The following is a 21,480-nucleotide window of genomic DNA, read 5'->3' as shown; positions in this document are numbered from 1 at the left end:
GCAAAAATCAATCTTTTGTCTATCTGAACCTAGACAATTATTTTTTCCTTGATGCATGGAAGTCTTGAGTTCCCATGAGAAACCTAAGAAAATAGGGGCAACTGTGAATGTAGGGAACAGCATGTACCACAAACATTAGGAGACAGTAAGGGGTTATAGTGACAGTAAGTACTGCTAGCAGAGGGAGCAAGCTCTGAAGAAAAGCACTACCTAAAGATAGATTTCTAAAACTGGTGGAAGCAGTGTAAACTGGCAGGCTCCCTATCCCATCTATGCATCCATTCTATCCCAACTCCCTTCTTTCACTGTTTTAAATTGTTTTGAAGTGAAGGATGATGGGAAAAACCTCAACTCTTCTGCTCCAAGACCGCTCATGTATTTTGTTCCTGTACGTTGGGAATTATGAAAAATAGCTGATTGTAGCTGACAATACCGCTTGAGTCATCAGTATGAATGCTAACATATGAACTTTTATAAGATTCATTAGAAATGGCAGTGGCGGAAAGAAACAGGTTTTCATTTCTACTTGTTTTTAATTGTTCCTGCAGAGTTAGGATAGTAACTCCAGCTTTTTAAGGAAGTTTCACAAACCCCTGAACTTTGTCCTGGTTTATTTTTCTTCTCAATTTCCATATGTAATCTAATCTGAAATGCAAAATAAACTACTGCTCTCTTTAATGATGGCCCACAGTACTTCCTTCAGGGTTTTACTTCTGTCCAAATTGTCTGCTTGTCTCCCTGATACTTTGTGAAGGGTCAGCTCACAGTTGACATGTCTAAAACAGAATCCATAACCCATTCAAACCATTCATAATTCAAAGCATTTTACCTCATCCCACACCATTCAAGTTCACACGACAGACATCTCTTTTACTTTGATTTTTCCTTAGACTGTCACTTCCTAACTCATGTCATTTTTCAATGAATTACTCTAAGAGACTGTCTTTCCTATCTCTTCACATTTAAAATATACCCCTGTTCTCCCCCATATTTCAATTACCATAACATCTTTTTTCTTTGACTTTAGGAACTTGAAAGACACCGTAAAGGCAAAGGATGCAGCTTAGACGGGATGAGTTCAGACAAAACATCTCAATGTAAATCCAGATGTGTCTGGTTATTTCCACTCAGCATCTTTGCCTATAGCCCTCTTAACAACCTTCAGTATCATCCTGCAGCCTGTCATACATGAAATACAGCTAAAGACAAATACAGTTTTGTTCCTTTCATAAGGCCATAAATTAATTTTCCTGATGTGCAAGTCTTGCCTGGAAGGTTTTAGAGGAGCTGTCATATTTATCTGAGACTTCTGGATTTATGACAAGACTTCTAACTTTAAAAAAAAAAAGCATCCTAGCAACTGTAAATAGACTTATTTACACTTATGCAATAGACTTTAAGCTTTCTTTAAGGGTTGACATACATCTGGAAACCCAAAACATTTCCCCATGAAAATGCACTGTGACTACTACTTAGTTTAGGTAAAGCAGATCAGGTGCTTCCCCAAAAGCGCTCGACATACTATTTTACACTCGTGGAAAACAAAGTTTACTGCACCAACCGGCTGTTATGGCATAGCACATGCACAACAGCTCTAGATAATGAAATCATCGGACCCCATCCTACGGGCATGCTACACAAAGTGATGGAAACATTCAAGAAAAGAGGGAGAAATACATAAACCCTGAGGACAAAGCCCTTTTTCTTAATCTTGTAACTGTTACCATGTCCTGCATTAAAAAACTAACGCAGAAGGAAACTAGGCCAGCCCAAGCGGCCGGGGACCAGTGTGAGCATCAGCCGCCGGGAGGGCGGCCGCGCACGGGCTGCTTGGCAGGCACCCGCCAGGGGAAGCCCTCAGGGCCGTGGCAGCTACAGACCCCGTCCCCCCCGAGCGCTCGGAGCCCCGCTAGACACCGCTCTCCCCGGCCCGCCGGCTCTACCCTTTCGCGCTCGGCTGCTGCTACCTCCGCCTCCCACCCGCCACCCAGCCCCAACAGCGCGGCTAACGCCCGAGCCCCGCGGCCGCCCTCACCACAGCAGCCGCTCCTCAGAGCGCCGCCGCTCCCAGGAGCCAACCCGAAGCCCGCAGGCCTGTCCCTCTTCCCCGGCAAACTACCCTCCTCCCCCCGGCCCCGCTGAGGCGCTCCCTCCCCGCCGCACCGCGCTCTCTCTCAGCCCCGGGGCGGGAGAGGCGGGGGGGGGGGGGGGGCTGCGCCCAGCGCCCGGCTCGGCAGCGGCGGGCGGGCTGTGAGAGGCACCGAGCGAACGCCCCCCCAACCGCCGGCCGGGCCTTCCCACCCCCTGCCCCCCTCCCTGCCTGCCCGGCCCCGGCGCCAGCCCCAGCCCCGCCCCCGCCCCGTTACGGCGCGCGCATGGAGCGGTGTTTTGTAACCTCCTTCCATCCTTGCGCCCTCCCCCTCCCCTGCCCCGCCCCTCCGCGGCGTCGCCCGCCGCCAATGGCCGGCGCGCCCGCCGGTCCGCTGACGTCGCGTTTTATGTAAGCCGGCGGGGCGAGGGCGCGCGGCAGAGAGGTTTGAAAGGGGGCCAGCGCTGGGCGCGCGCCGCTGCCTCGCAGGGCGGGGGACTGTGGCCCCGGGTCGCGCGCGCAGAGGCGCGCACGTGACCCCCTCCTCTCCCCCCGCCCCCCCGCGAGGGTGCCTTGCTTCCTCCTCCTCCCCGCGCCGCCAGTGCCTCAGCGTCGTGCGCGGAGCCGAGCCCGGCGGCCGGAGCGGGAGCGCCACACCCCCTTTGCCGGAGCCGGGCAGCCGATGGCGTTCTCTCCCGCGGCCGTGGGCTCGGAGGTGTCGCCGGAGCCGGGCGGCAGCGGGAGCCCGGGCGAAGATGCGGATGGAGAGCGGGAGCTGCTGCCGCGGCTGGGCGAGAGGCTGGTGCCCGGGAACCGCCTGAAGGAAGTAGTGGGCGCGTCCTTGGCGTCGCTGTGCCTCGGCCCCCTCGCCGGACCTCAGCGCCTCGGGACCCTTGTGGATTGCCTGGTGCTGAACTACCGCCTGCGGCAGGGGCTGGGCTGGAGCCGGGACCGCGGGGCCGCGGCGGAGGGCGGGGGCGCGGCCGAGGGGCCGCTGCGCTGCTGCGGCTGCGGCAGGTTCCTGAGCGAGCCGGTCACCGTCCCGTGCGGGCACACCTACTGCCGCCGCTGTCTCCGGAGGGAGCTGCGGGCCCGCTGCCGCCGCTGCCGGGACTGGCTGCTGCCGGCGGGGGGCACCAGCACGGCCGCTGCCCCGCTGCGGACCAGCGTCGTCCTCAACCAGCTGGCGGAGAAGTGGTTCCCGGGCGAGTGCGAGAGGGCGAGGACGGGGAGCCGGCTGGAGGAGCTGCTGGCCCAGGGCCGCTTTCGAGAGGCTCTGGGCGCCGCCAGCCAGGCTCTGCGAGCAGGTAAGGCTCGTGGGGAGCAGGCTCTTCCTCCGCCCGGTCCCGCGGGCCTGAGCCGCAGACTCCAGCCTCGCTGCCCCCCACCCCCGCCTTGTCCCGGCGGGAGCGTGACGAGCTGGTAGCAAAGCAGGGCAGGCTCGGGGGGCTGGGAAGTGTGGTGGGGTAGGTGGGTGTGCATTTCCTTCCTGCGCTTCCGCCCCTCTCCCCTACTGCTGAGGCCGTCCGCGGTCGAAATGGACCGGTAAAGAACATCTGAAGTTTTCTCGAGTTTGCTGAGAGGATTCAAGGAACCGCCCCACAGTCTGGTGGAGGGGAGGGACCGATTACGGGACGCGTAGCTGTTCGGACCTCAGTTGAGCGTCAAGCCTGGTAGTGGGGTACACTTCAGAGGTATGGAGGAGCGTCCAGCTTGGGGTTCTTCATGTCTGTCCCCCCGCCATGCTTTCGTGGGACTTGTTTACAGAAGAGTTAGTGGGCTTTGTTTTGTTTTGTGTTTAGTAATCGCTGTGCCTGGACAAGAGAAATTGTGTTGCTGTATTTAACCTTGTTTCCTGAGCGAGACCTATTTTCATAGGCTTAAGTGTCACCAAGACAATTCCCAGCAGGCCGGGCCCAGTTGCATAAGCAGACAGGCATGGAGGGGGACAGGTTGTGTAATGGCAGTGACATCATAGGTGGGTGTGGTTGAAGTTTTATAATACAGTGTTGAGAGAGGGTGCAAAGACGGGAGGTAGAGGCTCGCTTTCAGACTATTCTGTGTCGATCGCCAGCAGTATGTCTGGTACCATGAACACTTGAGATAAAGTCAGTTTTTCAGAGTTTAGTCTTTGTGGAGGGAATCAAATTTGTGTGATCGATATACCTAGATGGATTAAGTGACAGATTCCTTTGTTGTTTTTATTCGACTATGTATTTTAACACCTGGTGACCTGTGGGGTTCCATTTTCATTGGTACCATTTTATCTCTGTTCAGAAACTTAGGAATTCATATTTTTACAGATTAAGTGTATTACGTTTGTACAATTGTCTGTAGCGGAGGAAAAAACAAAAGCTTGCATAAGTTGCATCCTTCCAGTCTGTTTGGGGGAGATATGTTAGATCTAGTTCCAGAATAAACTGTTTTCAATGTAGGTGAGATTAAATCTCAGATGTATTTTGTACGCCTTTTGGCAACCTGATTTAAAAAGGTTCAGTTGTGGCCTTCAGTTCCATGTTATTTGTCAGGGTGTTTCCAAAATGTAGGATATGGGATAGATATGACCTGAGAAAGTGGCTGATCTGTTTTAAATCTTGGAACTGTAAGAAGCAGCTGTTTATTTCTTTGTGTGTTCTGAAGGACAGCGTTGACTCGTACAAGTCACAAAGAAATAGAGTCAAAACTCAGTGGCCTTCAGGGTACAAACTGATTAATCCATTATTGATCACAAATGTTTACAGGGGTCCTGTTTCATGTTTCAAGATTTTTCTGAAAAAAAAAAAAAAATTAATTCTCCAGACTCTAGTTAATCTTTCTTTTATGGATTTAGCAATACCATTTAGATATCTGTGGGGAAAGAATTTTGATTGCTTTTTTTGTGAAGCTACATCTTAAATTTTGGCTTTAAAATGGCTTTAAAATTTGAGAATAGTTATCAGCTGTGATGCTTATCCACAATTTTATTATTCAAATTCAGTACCTGTGCTAGAATTAAGTGCTAGAAGCTCAGTCTGAGATCCTTCGTACAACTATTTCCTGTGTCTCCAATCCTGAGAACTAGCAATGTTCCAAGTATTCTGGTAAAGATACTAAAGAACTTCATTAATCAGGATGCAGACATACATTAAATATCAATTTAGAGCTGTGGGCTCACAACTACAAATTGAAGGTGATTTCAGGCCAATAGAGAACTAATTAATAGCTGCTGGTACGCTTTCTATCTTCCTCCAGAACATGAATTCTTGAAAACACTTAGAGGTGGAAAAGATGTAGCATAATAAATGTATTCATGTTTAAAATCATTCATGTTCTGTTTCAGTGTTTCCTCCCCGGTAGTTCATCTCTGTTTCTTTTTAATGCAGATAAAGAATTAAAAAATTGTGATAAACATAAATCTGATGTCCTAAATAAGGCATTGGCACTAAACCTTTACTCAGATGGCATCTTTTAATAACTTTCTTACACTTCTTGAAACATCTGAAAGATAAATATTTGCCATGGTGCAAAAGTGACTTTTGAAAAACATGAGGAATGTTAACATTCATATGGTCAATATATTCCTTGCAGGGGTTGAAACGAAATAGTTTAGTTAAAGGAATTCTGTTGGATTAAAAATCCGAGAGCAGCTTGTCTTTAATCAAGTATCCTGAAACACAGAGCCAATAGGCTTGACTTTGGTCTGAATCACAGACTCATTCCTGCTGGAGTGGGCCTCAGGAGGTCTGTTGACCAAACAGTCTCCCGTTCAAAGCAGAATAAACACTGAGTTCAAAGCAGTTTGCTTAAGGCTTTGTCCAGCTGGATCATGAAAACCTACAAGGATGAAGATTCCACAGCTTCTCTGGGCAACCTGCTCAAAGGGTAATTATCCTCATTGTGAAAAATTTTCTCCTTATTTCAAGTCAGAACTGCCCTTGTTTCAGTTTATAACCATTGTCTCTTGTTTTTCCCCCATGCACTTCAGTGAAGAGTCTTCTAGGCAGCCTCCTCTTGGATTCTGGAAGGCTGTTGGGTTCTCCCAAGGCCTTTGGGAATTGTTTTCCACTAAACAAGCCCAGTTCTCTCAGCCTCTTCTCATGGGTTGTGCGTTCCAACTCCTGATCATTGGGGTGACCTTATAGTACTCTAGTAATAAATACTGTGTCCTAAAGTTTTTCTGCATAGTGGTTGTGATGTACATGTCTCATTTTGAAGAATTTGGTATATTGTTAAGAACCATATAAAAAGCATGCAGGATCAGACCAGAGATGGTCCGTTTATTGATATGCTTATGCTGACAGTAGCCAGGAGCAGATGCTTTGGCAGTAGTATAGAAAAAGAACTCATTTATAATGAGTGGGGTTTTGTGTGTGTACACTGTACACCTTTGTATACTTTCCTATTAATGTACTAATAACTGGCACGCACAGTTCTGCACTGAAAGTACTTGGTGTCTTTTTTATTAAAATCATTTGTCTTTGGGTATGCTAGAAGGAAGTGATTTCTGTATTTACAATATATTGGGTTACTGAAATTGAAAATTCAAGCAAAAGTTGTGTTTCTGCTTGTTTAGTCTTGTTTGGTCTAAGGATTTGAAATAGTTTTGCATCCTCCCTTTGGGTGGCAAACATTAAAATATATGCTGAAACATTGCAAAACAATTTTTTCACAATTACAAAGCCTAGAAATTAAATTATGGTTGCAAAATCGCAGATATAAATTTAGCTCTTCTGGTCTTGCAAATGTTTAGACCCAACTTGTTTTATGTATTGGTCATTCATTGTCAGTGTTTGTGTGTCTTCAGCAGCGGAGTTGGGGTCCCAGTTCCTTGGTTTAGCCCTTTGTTTTGTACCAGTTCAATTGAAACCATGCTTTTCTCTTTGAAAAAGAAATGGACAAAATGTCCACCTGCTGTAGACTTGAACTCACATTTTTATCTTCACACTACCCCTCACCCTGCCCCCAGAAAGGAAGGCTCGGCAATTCCTCAGGTCATCTTCTACACTTGAAAGTCTGAAAAAGATTAGCTCCTTCTAATAAGCTGCCTATTTGCACATAATCAGAGAACAAAGACCTGCACTTAAATGCTACCTCTGAAGAAAAGAATTTGGTTTGATATTAACTCTGCTGGACACCAAAGAGTCAAATACAACAGAAAAAAGCAGTCTGAAGAGTTTGATCTGAGCTCCCGCTTTACTAGACTATAACAGTCACAAAGCCACAGGAAAGTAGGCTTCAGAGTTCTTCTGCTTGCAGAATTACCTGTTTAAGTTAGACAAAAACAATTTCCCAGACTTCTGTTGATACAAACATTTTATTATGTCTAAAATAAAAAAAAACAAACAAACCAGGTTTGGGAATATTTGTATTTGAAGGGAAACCATCAACTTGAAAAGGTAATACTTTAGTTCCAGCTGTGAAATCTCCTGTGAGTTTTGATTTTCTTAAACCCTTTCTTTTCCATTAAGGTCTCTCTACATGTACCATTGTGGATCTAAGTACAAAGCAATATGTTGAAAAACATGGGAACATTGACCAGTCTGGCTTCTAAATGTAAAACAAGCTAATGTTGGAAATTATGAAAATTTAAACCAGACATTTTGAATAGACTAAGCTAGAATATCAAATTGAAATTATCCCCTCCCAAGAAAATCTTGTTGAAACAAACTTAAAGAATTATTTAATTTTCATATTGTTTACAGTAGACCAGTGTTTGACTTGCTTATCTCATTCAATTAAAAACACAAGTGTATTTAAAAAAAAAAACCAAAACAAAGCAGTGTGCTGGCGTTTTTTCCAAGCAACAACTACAATTAGTTGTGTTATGAAAACCGTAGTTTTAGTGGCATGGAGATGGGTGTGCTTCCCAATTAGAGGTTGCTTTACTAAAAGTGCAAAATGCTGTATGTTGGACATGAGAACTTGTCTTTACTGAACACATACTAATGTTTTCCCATTGCAGGAGTTCCACTAATACAACTCCTTACAACAGGGCTGCCAGCTGGTGTTAAAGGCTTTCTCTTTTCAGACCACATAGTGATAAAGCCTACTTCTGGTACTTACCAGATGGATACCATTGTGAAAGTGGGATCTGTATCTCCAGCCATAGTTGGAAGGGGTTGGATGTTATAAAAACAAGTGACAGTCTAAAGAAAAACTTGAACATTTGAAAGCAAGCTTCGTAATACTTAGACTTTTTAATACAAGTGCGGTGAATTCCCAGATTTTTGTGGTTTTGAATGGGTGTACTGTAAAGCTAAAGTCTACTTAGTCCTCAATTTTTGTTGTCACAGCAGTACTGAGCAATACTTTATTCTGTCAGCTTCAGCATTAGATCTTTTAAAATATATTTTCTTGTTGCTGCAAGTTACATTAGAGGGTACAAAATTTGATCTTTAGCTTGAAAGACATGAGCCTGGAATTACTGCCACTGTTATTACCCAAACATTGGGGGGTGGGGGAGGAGGTACTCCAGCAATTTTGAAAGTATGGCACAAAAAAGTGGGGTTATGACATATCACTATGAAAGCATATCTAATTAAAAATGTTACTTAATTTTTGTCTTCAGATTCCAGTGACTTGATGCTAAGAATTTACAGAGCTGAGTCATACGTTGGCCTCCAAGAATATAAAACAGCCATAGAAGATCTAAATTTTGTTATTTCTAAAATGCCAAATTGGCCAGAGGTAAGTTGATATGAACTCTTCATTTTTCAAAATCTGTGTTTATCTATAAAATTAATGAATTCTAAATTATACTTGCATCAAGTTAAGAACCTAGGTCCGCTACCTTAAACGTGATCTTGTAAGACATGCAAATTGCTAAAAGGTATCTTAAAATAGTTACTTACATGAAACAGGCTACTGATGAGTATGGCAGATTACGGCTGATTGATGAATCTACTTGGGACTGTTAATTTAGCCTTCATCAAAAACTTCAGGTTTTTTTATTTCATATCACAACATGAGATGGTGTCCTTGGATGAAGGGTTAAGTGCTGTAGAACTGACTTCTTGGGAAGTATTATGAAGTACTTTTGTGCTGTCTGTAGTTACTTGTTATTGATTATTTTATTTCTTTATACGAAGACTTATGTGTTCTCTTAAGAAAAGTTACTAAATATTTACAAACTTAACTTCAGCTTAATGTTATTTGTCTGGATAGTTGGCTGAAATTGTGCAGCCAGCTTTAATTGCTTGAAAGCAGAACTTCTGAGGCCTGTACATTTGGTAGATTGATGTAATTGAGTTTTAAAATTTCTTACGCTATGTACAAGTTAATCCTTTTAAAGCGCTGCACTTCCCTGAAGTGTTTATACTTTGATTGTATTTCCCAAAGTCAGAGCATTTTAAACATTATCTGTTCCTTGAGAATATCACATGAGATGAGTGAGCACTGTTGCCAGTCAGGACTGAATTCTTGGCTCTATATTAAGTAAACATTTCTCTCATAGTTTTTGAGTTTTATTGGTAAAACAGTTTGCTATATAAATAGGACAACACAGTTTTCTTTTCCAAATGCTACCAAAGAGTCAAAAAATATTTAGCACAAGCAATAAATTATTTTGCAATAGTTTTGGACAAAAAGTGTAAGCATGTGTTTGGGGCCTTTTTTAGTGGCTCCAGTACTTGGAGTTGGGATAGTTTATGGTGATGTAACCTGTAACAGCTGGGGTTTGGGGTTTGTTTTGCTTATTTGTTAATTTTTATTAAGAGAAGGACACTTTGCTGTTTTAGCTTGGAAGCTTTTCTTCAAAAAGCCCAAAGAAACTCAGTGGGAACTGAGCTTTGCAAATAGTGCAGGCAGCTGGGGAGTCACTGGCCTTCAGAACTGTAAGATACTGCATATTGCAGCACTGTCTAAACTGAGCGCAGCAGGAGCAGCAAGATCTTGCCACACAAGGGGAAATAACTGTTGCTGTCTTGGTCTCTCCTGTGTTCAGCAGTTCCATAGCTACTGCAAATTCAGAGAGTATCCTACTTTTCGCCTTTCAGCATTGGTAGTGCTGTCTACTTTTTTCTATATGTTTGGAAAGAAACCTCACTTCACTTAACTGATCTTGGTTTGATGGATTCCTCTAACAATTCTTAACTCCATATGAAAATAAACTGTCTGTAAGAGGAGGATTAGCATACTTTCCTTCTTCAGGATACATCTTAATGAAATTACCCAAATCCATCAAAAATTATGCATGCCCTCATGTGACAGCCTTGTTTAACAGACTCTACTGTTAATACCGGCAGTCGTTCTGTAGAAACTGCACTCTGGGGGGGAGGTTTGTTTGTTTTTTAAATTCAGTTTTCTGACCCATTATCCAAAATCTCATATCCAACTAGATGATGTTGTTTTATCTAACTTTTGTTAGGTAACTTGTTTTTATCTAACTTGTATTTATGTTACTGCAAATGCAACTTTTTAAAATTGAGATAAGTTGGATAAGGGACTTCTTAGTTCCAATGTCATATAGTTACAGGTAGGTTCAGCAAAATTCAGTAGTCTTTTCTCCCCTTTTTTGTAGTAAACAGATCTTTTTTTTTCCTAGCTGCTGTCTAGTATTCAAGAATAAAATATAGTTGGAGGAAGCAATTCCAAAAGTGCATTGTTTTGTGTTAAGAATATAGATTAAGATGTATGTAAGGGATGCATGGTTTTGTGGATTGTTTTCTTTGTAGTTACCTTTCTCCTGCAGGCTGGAACCATAAGGCTTTTAATGAAACAGAGGGCAAAAAGGGTATCTTGTAAGCTGGTGTATGAGGTTATGTAATAATTTGCACTGCATATTCCCCTTCTTCCTCTCCAAAGGCTCACAGAAAGGGGAAGTTAAGGCCTTTTGTGAATTCAGCACTAGTCAGGTTTTTAACCCTTCATGTAAGCCAAAACAAATTAACTGGAAGGAGACCTAACGCCAGCCTATCCCATGACTCTTTTCAAACACTGTAGGGGATGTATGTTAGACAAGGCATATAGATCATCCACACTGTGCACAGCTGAAGTTTGTTGAAGAGCTACATTCTTTTTGCCATGGAGGGTTCTAGTTCTAACTCTATTGTAATGCCTGTAAGATGACGAATACTGCAGTTCTACATACTCTCTAGAAATGTCTTTGTGGTATCTGTTTTTCAGGTCTACTTCCGGAAAGGAAAAGTGCTGCAAGACTCTGGCTTTGTAGGTGATGCCTTACAACTGTTTCTACAGTGCTTAGCCCTTGATGAGGATTTTCTTCCAGCCAAGCTAGAAGTAGAAAGGGTAATTTTATTTATGAAACTGGATTAATATCTCTGACTTGGTTCCTTTATAAAGCTCCCATTATGGTAGACTTTGAGCATCTAAAAATCTTCAATACGTACAGAGAAGGTTCAGGTGGCAGGTTAGTTCCTTTCAAGAGACATCATACTATGTTGAAGAGATAGTCTTAATATACAAGTTTCAGGTGCATGTTTCAAAGTCCATATGCTTTTGAAGTTACTGAATGAAAATCTAGAAAACTGGAAAGCAGGCAGCAAGTTAAATGTTCTAAGTTGAACTCTTTTGTGCCCGGAACACAACAGTTTTTCTTTGATAATAAAAATTTACATTGAAAAAGCTGCATGATAATGAATTGATAATGTCTGACTGTTTGAAGAGCTCACTTGCTTGTAGTAGAAAAGATTTCTAGATAAATTTCTTTTTAGTAATACAGGTATGTAGGTTTCTGCTTGTTCTCAACTGTTCTTTCTCAGTTACTGCTTAAATAAAGCTCTGTTTATGAGGATAACTTCATATAGATTAAATTCTTATTTTTGGTATGTAGTTTTATGAAAAAGGATCTAGACATAGCTTTATTATTGTTATGAACATCTAGCTGTTTGTTTCCTAGACATTGTGTGATGTGCTGTCACCAGAGAAGTTAGGAGAGAGTCTGAAGGAATCTGCTTGGAATTCACCACATATTCGAAATAAACCTTTTATACTTGGTTCTGAGGTAACTGAGTCTTACTGCAACTTACAGCTTTGTCCTGAGCAGGTAACAAAAACTATAGGATAACTTTTCTCTTTGGCTGATATGCAAACATCATTCCGATATCTTTATTTGTCATACTTACTTTCCAGCCTAAATGATTATTTTCTGTAATTGGCTAAATTGGAAGAAAAGAACTGTGATTTGGGAGTAATGTATTTTCATTTGGAGTGTTAGACTCCTCATTCTGGTGAACTACTTATTATAAGGTACTGAGATTTGATATTAGTGACTTCAAACTAGAGAGAAATAGTTTTTCTTCTCTTTGAAGCAAATAAAGATTTTTAAATTGTTGATGCTAAGCAAATTTGAATACTGTCTTGACTTATCAAATTCCTCTAGTCAACTAATGAACTAACTGGGGGTTATCAGTTTGGCTTATATGTCTTGGCATGTTCACACCTTACATACTTAGATTTGTGTTACTCTTTAAGTACAGTTCAGTTCATCTTACTATTATAGAGTTTAGGAGGATCAGAGGTACTGGAGCCTGTCAGTGGAAGCTTAAATCGTGCACAGTCTGCCCATGCTCTTAACTCAACAAAAGACCTTGCCCAGGAAGATGGCTTAAAGAGAGTGTCTTCTGAACCCCTTCTCTCTGGCCAAGAAAAAGGTGCTTTGTTGAAAAGAAAGCTTTCCTTTTCAGAACAGGATGCAGTTGTATGTGAAGATGGAAGAAACAAACACAAAAAGCAAGGAGGTAAACAGTGACTTACTTTGGAAATTTAAAGTATTTACTGTCTTGTGCCTTTCTTTGAAGGAATATTTTGTCTTGCTTTTCCTTAGAAAGTACAAAAAGGGACATGACACTGGCTTTTGGAACAATTCCAGGAGATCTGATTGATGTATCAGATTTTGAGTGTTCTCTATGTATGAGGTAAGATTTCCTTCTTGATTCAATATTTCTGTTATAGATGCTTGGCCACATAGCTGTTACACACATAAACTGAGGTACTTATAGGTTGTGATGAGTTCTGATATCAGTCAATAATTTTCAGCCTTCCTCTATCCCTGCAGTTAAATGCTTATTTAAATGCGTCACTTGCTATAGTGCTATATATATAATACAGCATTATTTTAATCAAGCTGCCTTTAATTTAAAACTTGGTGGTGTTAACTGGTAACCTAAAAAGGACAGGATCTTTCATGGTTAAATGTTAGGGGTTTTGTCAGTCAATAAAACTATATAACTTATTATTTTGGGAAGGCTAATGCTTAGGAGTATTGTCTGTGAACCCATATTTGTCTAGGAGATGTACATACTTCAGAATGTTAAATCTACTTAAATGTAGCTGATGTATTTGAAAGTTCTTATTGAGTCGTCTTGGTTTTCAGAATAAATACCTTAAAACATGGTGTATACTAAACAGTCCATAGTTATGTTATACTAGCATGTAATACTGCTATTAAAACAACTTAGCTCCTCAAAGAATGACTTGATTTTGCATATTCTGAATCGCGATGTAGTGAGACCAAAATCTTTGTACATTGGGATAAATGTTTAGATATTTAGAGTGTTGAAATGTGTCCAGATTCATCAGCAAACACAAAAAATGAGTGGTGCGGTGGTAAATGGAAACAAACTGCGGTATAGGGGAAAAACTAGAATAAGGAGACATGGGATTAATTTTCTCTGCTTTGTTACGATGTAACTAGTCTTAAAAATTAAAGAGGTTGATCGCTGACTTTTTTAGCAAAACACACACTTGCCATGGTATCTAACTTTTAATAACTTTGTTTCAGGCTATTCTTTGAGCCAGTGACAACCCCTTGTGGACATACTTTTTGTAAAGGTTGCTTGGAACGGTGTTTAGACCATGCTCCTCAGTGTCCGCTCTGTAAGGAGAGTTTGAAAGAGGTACTGTTGTTTCTCAGTAGAGCTCACAAGTACAAATATTGTATCATTATAAAGGCTGTTGCGCTTAAACCCAACAACTTGGATTCACTTGGATTATGGATTGCTGCTAGAAAGGAAAAACTTGAGACAAATTTTGTCAATACAAGTTGATTAGGTTTGCCTCAGGATCCTAGAGGTTTTATTTTTCTGTGACCATCTACTTTATTGGTGTAATTAAATCCTGAGTGTTTGTAAACTTTGGTAACTATTCAGTAAAATCTCTCTGATTTCTGTACACTGTATGTACCGAATGTATGGCTGTATAACCTGGGAAATCAGTTCTGTCTCTGGTAAGCATATAAATACAAACCGAGTTAGACACTCGAGTTGACAGACACTAAGAACTAAAATAGAGAATCTCATTTTCAAGTACTAGAGTAACATTAGGTGTTAAGTAATGAAACATAAGAACTTCAGAGCTGTAAGTTTTCATGGGTTTAAATCTAATTTTTGACATATTTCATATATCATGGTTTTAAATAAAAGCTGCATTTTGTCGAGTCTTTTGTTAATATATATGAAAAGAAATATTAATATATTTTTAAAAATTGCTTACAGTACCTTGCAAGCAGAAAATACAGCATCACAGAACTGCTGGAGGAATTAATAATTAAATACTTGTCTGATGAATTATATGAGAGAAAAAGAATTCATGCTGAAGAAACCGCTGAACACTCAAAGTAAGCTTGCTCTCTTATTTAGAAAACTTGAGAGATTAGTATGGAAATCCTTTTTAGAAATGTTGTATCACTTTTGTGATTATTAATAATGGCATATTATAGATGCAAGAAGGGGTATAAAGACATGTTAATTTGGCATCTTAAATGTGTATTTCAGAAAGTTATCAGTTTTTTAACTACTGTGGAAATTAAAAAAATCACACTTTGATAGTAGCAATGTGAGGCCCTTAAGTCCTCTACAAAATACGTTTGCCCTTCTATTTCTCTTTCTGTGTGCACTGTCGTGGAGCTTCAGTTTTAGCTTTGCTGCTGTTACTGGAATTGTCCTCTTGAGTTGGCTGCAGTCTCAGATACCTGAACTTCTTTCAAAGCAGTTAATGATAGACATTGATTGTATGAAGATAGATGTGATGAGAAGAAATGGTTGAGATTTTTTTTCTTGTAATCTTGAGATGTTTATCTCTACTAGAGTTCTTCAGATGTATAAAGCGTCATATATTGTAGATATGAATGTTGGAAAACTGTTTAAAACTATAGCTCATCCAACCTACATAACAATCCATACATTAGAATTATGTTTTATAGTCTGAAAAGTATTAAAATTAAATACCTGGTAATGTTTTAATGCTAACTTGTTTGTATCAACTATCAACTATACATACTTGATAAAATAGCATGAAGAAAATATTTTGTTTTTCAGTTAGGCCTGCTGAGGCATATTGCAAGGTAAAAACTATACCTTGGGTTGCATCTTGTGATCTGGATTCCGTCATTGAAAATAATCTAAATGGTGACCAAGCTACTATATAGTTACTGCTACATCTTTTTAGTTCCAGGAAAACTGTGACTCTGGGGGCATAAAGGCTTGACTTGTATGGCTCAAACTAAAACAAAAAGGAAACAAATAACTGACACCCCTGTCCCCAAAACAAAGTCCTTTATTCACTGACTAGATACTCACTAACTAGATAACTATGAGGTTTACTGTTCAGTATGTATTCAAATCAGTACATAGGTAGTCAGTCATTGTTATTAGTATGTGTTTTTATTGTTTATGAAAGTTATTGCAATGTGCTTATTATTAAACTTTGAAGACAGTGCTTTATGACCTCAAATATAGCAAACATACTGAAAAAAATGTATTGTCTTGGCATAGTTCAGTGATTAGATTTTTAAGCCACATATTTCTTTTGATGTTCTCTTGAAGCTTGACCAAGAATGTTCCAATGTTTGTTTGCACTATGGCATATCCTACTGTGCCTTGCCCTCTACATGTGTTTGAGCCAAGATACCGACTAATGATTCGCAGAAGTATAGAAACTGGGACTAAACAGTTTGGGATGTGTATAAGTGACTCTCAAAATGGGTAGGTTTACATCCTAATTCTAAGCTTCTCATCCCTTACGTCTTTTTTTAATTATTATTATTATAAAAAGTGTCCTTTCAGAAGTGTGTAATTGCATTACTGACAAGGTCTCTTTTCTAGTTTTGCAGATTATGGATGCATGCTGCAAATTAGGAATGTTCATTTTCTACCTGATGGACGGTCTGTTGTTGACACAGTTGGTGGAAAGAGATTTAGAGTTTTACAGAGAGGGATGAAAGATGGTTATTGCACTGCAGACATCGAATATTTGGAAGATGTTAAGGTATCCAGAATGCTGTGTAAATACTTACTAGTATTAATACCTCAAGATTTTTTCTTGATTTCTTCTTGAGAGCTCTGTTTCAAATTTTTAGGTCCCTAGGCCACTGGAAGATTCAGTGCCAGCACGTGGAAGAAATGGAAGATAGCTTAATTTTTTATTATTATAAAGGAACAAAGAAGTATTGTGGGTTTTGTTTGAACAATCGTTTGAAGCCATAACTTTTTAAAATATCATGGGACTTCTTTACTATTCAGTCATTAGCAATCAAGGTTTAGGAGAATGCAAGAAATGTATCAAATATAGTTGAAAATGAATGTTTTTTGATTTTCAGCTTAACCACCTTAATTGTTTCTTTATCTCTAATGATATTTTCATAACATTCCTCCTATAGGTTGCTGATGAAGAAGAACTAAAGAAACTGAGAGAGCTTCACAATTTTGTGTACAATCAGGCCTGCAGTTGGTTCCAAAACTTAAGAAACAAATTTCGCACTCAAATTCTTCAGCACTTCGGGCCCATGCCTGACAGGGAGGAAAATATACAGGTGAGACATCATTTAATATCAATTATTAGGTGCTTATTTCTAAAAATAATAACCCTGTTAACAACTGCTAAACGTTAAAAGAAAAACAAAGACTTTTTTCACCAACTTTGGAGGCATAAGGCTTGCATCTTGTTTCTCTTATGAAGAGCAACAAAAGGCAGTTCTGTCACTGTTCAACAGGTTTTGCAGGAAAGGATGGTATGCTGCTTGGAGATAAAACTAGTAAACTGAGAACACTAAGTTCCAGTAGCATTTTAAACTGTTGGTTTGTGTAAAGCTGTTAGAATTCAAATGGGGAAAAAAAGATGTATTTTCTTCCCTGTGACACGTGCAGGTAATAATCTTTGGCAAAGAGGTAATCGCAAATAACACGTTTCCCCTTTCTGAGCTAGTGCCATAAACTGCTGCAGCTGATAGGATTTGACAAATGTTTCTTAAGAAACTAGCTGCAGCAATCTATTTTAATTGTTGTTGTAAAGAATTAATGAAGATTGGTGAGATCCTGAGAGAGTGGAGGTTGGAGAAAAGTAATATTTAAAAATACGTAAAACTTGGCTTTCAAAGTGGAATTATATATGAAGTGGGATCTTATGAGAGCCTGTCCCTCACCCATCTGCTACATACTTTTATGAGACTATATTAACTGATCTGGGAGGACTGTAGATGCTGTGGAGGCCAGTGCATGAATTCAGAAGTGATTTTAGAACAATTTAATAAAAAAACAGATTTAAAACAACATACTAGGAAAGAGGAATAAGTATGCAAAACCAGGACAACTAGCAGGGCAGCAATACTGTGGGTATGTATCTGAGATTTATAGTAGAACACGTCAACTATGTGATATGGATGCAAGGGAAGAAGTGTCATCCTGGAGTGTACCACTACCTGTAATATTTTTGCAAGTCATTTGAGGTAATTAATCTTCTCGGCAGTGATAGGACCTCTGCTGAGTATTATATCCAGTTCCAGGCATGACATCTAAGGATTGGTGTAGAGAATTGAATAAAGTACAGGAAAAAGTTACATAGTATGTTTTATCAACTTGGAAGAAACTGGTTAAGTAGTCCTGCTCTGTCTAGGAGGTAATGAGAAGGGAGTGGAATTGGGAGGTGATAGAGGAGTCCTTCAAATATAACAAAGACAATTGTAATGAAAATGTTAGGCTTCAAAAATATTCAAGCCTCACGAACAGCATGACGGGTAGTGGATTTAGTTTTTATCAGGGAGTTTTTATCGCCTATTTGTTATTAGGTGACTGTCCTATACTTAGCCATCTTTTCCCAAGGAAGCTGTGAGCTTCCTTTGTTGTCTTAAAAATAATTGCTTTATCAAGCTTAGTTTAAGTGTACTTTATTTGATTTCTCAGTTGGGGAGGGATCAGAAGAGATCCCTTCGGAACCCTTCTGATCTCATGGATCTGGAATTCTCTAGTTAGTATCAAACTTTAAACTAGACTTTCTCATTGATGACTTTGTCTTTTGATGTCTTTCTTTAGTCAGCTATACTACATTGGTTATGGGTAACCAACTTCTCTTTTATTTTTAGGCAATGCCCAATGGTCCTGCTTGGTGTTGGTGGCTTCTAGCTGTTCTCCCAGTTGACCCCAGGTATCAGCTGTCAGTTCTCTCCATGATGTCTTTAAAAGACCGTCTGATAAAAATCCAACATATACTCACATATTTTTCTAGAGACCAGTCCAAGTGACTAACCGCCTGGGTCTTCCTGAAAAGTTACTCTGTTCTGGTTGTAGTAGCAGCTGGAATTTTTGCTGCCTTTGCACATCTAGCACTGGTTTGAGAAGTGTAATGGAACTGCTTTTTCTCTCTCCTCCCCACCCTCCCAACTTCCTGAACCATGTGGTTCTTTGAATGCACACTTTCTTCAACTATGAGAGAAGACCACTGATGATTGCACAAAGTCAATCCAGCTAGATATGTTTTTCATCTTATCTACATTACAATTTGCACTATGTAGAAGAAAACCTTTTTGAGACTTGATAATTTTAGCCACTGACTTTTTAAAGCTGTGGGAAGTGCAGGACTTAAGGCTGACAGTCCAAGTTTACAACGTTGAGGAGGTATTAAAGGTTTTGCAAATGTTTGCCTCATACAACTGTTCTTTTGCTGTTTGCACAAATATTTGAAATATAGTATTGAATGTCACTGTTGGATATTACTACTCTTGTTGAATTATCTTGACCATGAATATGGCACAGATTTTTAAGTTATCTTGTAAATGTATGCATCACAAAACAGGTGACGTTATGAACTATATGCTGAACTGAGACTCAATGTTAAGGAACAAATGCAAAAAAAAAAAAAAGATCCTTCTGTCTGAAAATACTTAAACTGTGAATATGGTTTACATACCTAGGCCTGTACATGTTAAAGAGGAAACTGAAAACTAAATGCTAGTACCAGTTGCATTTCTACTGGGCTTTTCAGGCTGGCTGTTCTTCCAGAGCACACACTTAGTTTATAGAGCTTAGAAGAAGAAATCTTAGAGCGTGTGTGTGTGTATTGGGGATTGTGCATCCAGGATTTAAAAGCTTAAAGTTTTATTTGAACTTTTTAAGTTGGTGCAAATGTGAGTTCTATGCCTTATTCATATCAATAGTAGAGCACACTGCAGTGGCAAGGCTAGCATCATGCTGCCAATAGGTACTTTTTGTAATTAAAGGTTTGCATATTTGTGAATATGTCTGATACTGGCTTTCTTGTATGTAAATCATTTGTAAAATATTTCTTAAATCTTGCTTTTGCTAATATATTTAATTTTCAATAAAAGCTAAAAGTTTGTAATATTTTTAACTTTATCAGAAACTAAAAATCACTTTCATTTTCCATATGCTTCTATTCTGGGATCTTAAGTAAATCCAGAAGCAGTCATTGAACCTACATCAAGGTTGTGGGTACTTCATGAAGTAATTGGTGTGTACATAATCTCTTTCTGATTATAGTACCTGTGTCAGACTGATTATTGGTCAGACAAGTGTTTTTGCTGGTGTCCTACTTTTGTATCTGCTTCGTTTAAATTAAGGTGGTTTCAGGTATGGAGTTTGCATTTCACAAAACTTAAGTTGTGGGAAACTTCTTGCACAACAGGTAGCTATTTCACAGACTTGCTAATCAGATGCTCTGGCCTTGTTCTCTTCTGGAGTTTAAGGCTTGAGATATTACAGGCAACATGAAATCTGTTGGATCATTTTTAATGTGGGCTTCTAGGTTAAATTTCCCCTTTATTGTATGAATAAAGTCCTGGATTAATATTTGAAAGCTTTATTTGCATAATAAAAGAAGAAAGGGGATCCTTTATTTCTCCACTTCAGTATGTTACAACTGTAGAAACTTAATCTTTGTATCACCATGATCTTCTTAAGAATGCAGGCGAGAGGATTTTTTTTCTTGACAGCGAAAAGTCCCTGTAGCCAGGCTTGAAATACCCAAACAATCTAGTGGTAACTTTTTTTTTTTCTTGCCAAGAGCTTTAATTTTGAAATTGAGTATTCCCTAGTCTGCTGGAAGATGTGGCTTCTAGGTTTTTGTATGTTCCCATGAATTTTTAATAAAATAAAAAATTCAGATAAAGTGTCAGTTGGCTTGCACTGTCCTGTGCATATGTAAGTTCTACTTCTGGAATTGTAAACCATGTAAGAGAAAACTTTATTAAAAACAGCAACCACAAAAAAGCAGTTACTGTGATTAACACATGCTGCATTAAGACTGATCATAAGTACTACTCTTCAGTAACTATTCCACACGATGATTGTAGGTGCTGTTGGGAATGATACGAAATTGAGAATGGGGAGGAAAGATTTTTTTTTTTAAGAGGATTTTTAAGTTGGAAATTTTTCAAGCGGTTGTTTTGTGGACCAGATTTTGTCACTCTGTGCAGCTAGAGTGGGGCAGAACAAGCTCGCCTGTATGTTGGCATAGACCTTTCAGTAAATATCTTGAGAGATACCATGCTGTACTTTGTACATAGTGTTTTGAATTTGGGGAGTACTTCCTTATTCTTTTGATTTTTAATTTTTTTTCCGTGTGTCACACAGCAAGGGTTCTTTGCTATCGAATGATAAAACAGCAACAGACTAAGGACCAAGTTTGATCAACTTATATAATAAAGTTGACAATCAATGTAATTAAGCCTGAGCGGAATGCGAGCAATCTAGGCATGAGCAGAATGCGAGCAATCTAGGCATGAGCGAAAAGGAAAAGGGGAAAAATCACTTGCTGTGTAGGCAAGGTACAACACTCTTAATGATTAGTCTTACCTGATAATGAGCAACAGTCAGGGGAATTGTCAGCCTCTCATGTTCTCTGTCACTGCATAAGGACGTCTCCTTTGCTGGGCAGCACCCGACCAGCCAACGAGAGCTACCCCAAGTTAGTGTTGGGGTGCCTTATTTATGGGATTGCGCCTTCCCTCTTCAATCATGTGATTGACAAGTTGATGTGGAAATGTGCTTTACGTAAGTGTGAGAACAAAACTAGATGTGTCTCGAAAGATCGGTGATCTGTAAATAGCTATACAATAAATTGGATGTGCATGTATATTAATACGAGAAAGGTCATAAGCTTCACCATAGGGGATTGGAGTCACTGTACTGAGAAGTATCTGCCCAGAACTGATGTGTGTTTTTCAA

The 21,480-nt window shown here is 39.9% G+C and overlaps 2 protein-coding genes across 7 annotated transcripts in view; one reads left to right on the top strand and one right to left on the bottom strand.

Annotated features, from left to right (window-relative positions):
• TRMT9B (tRNA methyltransferase 9B (putative)) overlaps nucleotides 1–2,189 on the bottom strand; it is a 116,670-nt gene extending 114,481 nt beyond the window's left edge. For all 5 annotated transcript variants that reach the window (XM_072861867.1, XM_072861865.1, XM_072861868.1 and 2 more), the window contains exon 1: nucleotides 2,036–2,189. The gene's annotated coding sequence lies outside the window, so the exon portion shown is untranslated. The remainder of the gene's footprint in view (nucleotides 1–2,035) is intronic.
• A 331-nt stretch (nucleotides 2,190–2,520) lies between these two features.
• On the top strand, nucleotides 2,521–20,282 carry LONRF1 (LON peptidase N-terminal domain and ring finger 1). Of its 2 annotated transcripts, none has more exons than XM_072862245.1 (12): nucleotides 2,521–3,396; nucleotides 8,637–8,755; nucleotides 11,192–11,314; nucleotides 11,925–12,029; nucleotides 12,528–12,765; nucleotides 12,852–12,942; nucleotides 13,809–13,923; nucleotides 14,521–14,642; nucleotides 15,850–16,008; nucleotides 16,129–16,291; nucleotides 16,683–16,835; nucleotides 18,381–20,282. In XM_072862245.1, the coding sequence occupies exons 1-12, from the start codon at nucleotides 2,772–2,774 to the stop codon at nucleotides 18,537–18,539; spliced, it is 2,172 nt and encodes a 723-aa protein (XP_072718346.1). In that variant the 5' UTR covers nucleotides 2,521–2,771; the 3' UTR covers nucleotides 18,540–20,282. The 2 variants fall into 2 exon arrangements, with proteins under 2 accessions (XP_072718346.1, XP_072718345.1); XM_072862244.1 differs by having other exon boundaries at nucleotides 11,925–12,071; nucleotides 18,381–20,281.
• The last annotated feature ends 1,198 nt before the right edge of the window (nucleotides 20,283–21,480 follow it).

This window comes from Ciconia boyciana, chromosome 5 (genome assembly GCF_034638445.1).
Source record: "Ciconia boyciana chromosome 5, ASM3463844v1, whole genome shotgun sequence".
NCBI lineage: Eukaryota > Metazoa > Chordata > Aves > Ciconiiformes > Ciconiidae > Ciconia > Ciconia boyciana.
This window is presented reverse-complemented; position numbering and strand designations above follow the sequence as displayed.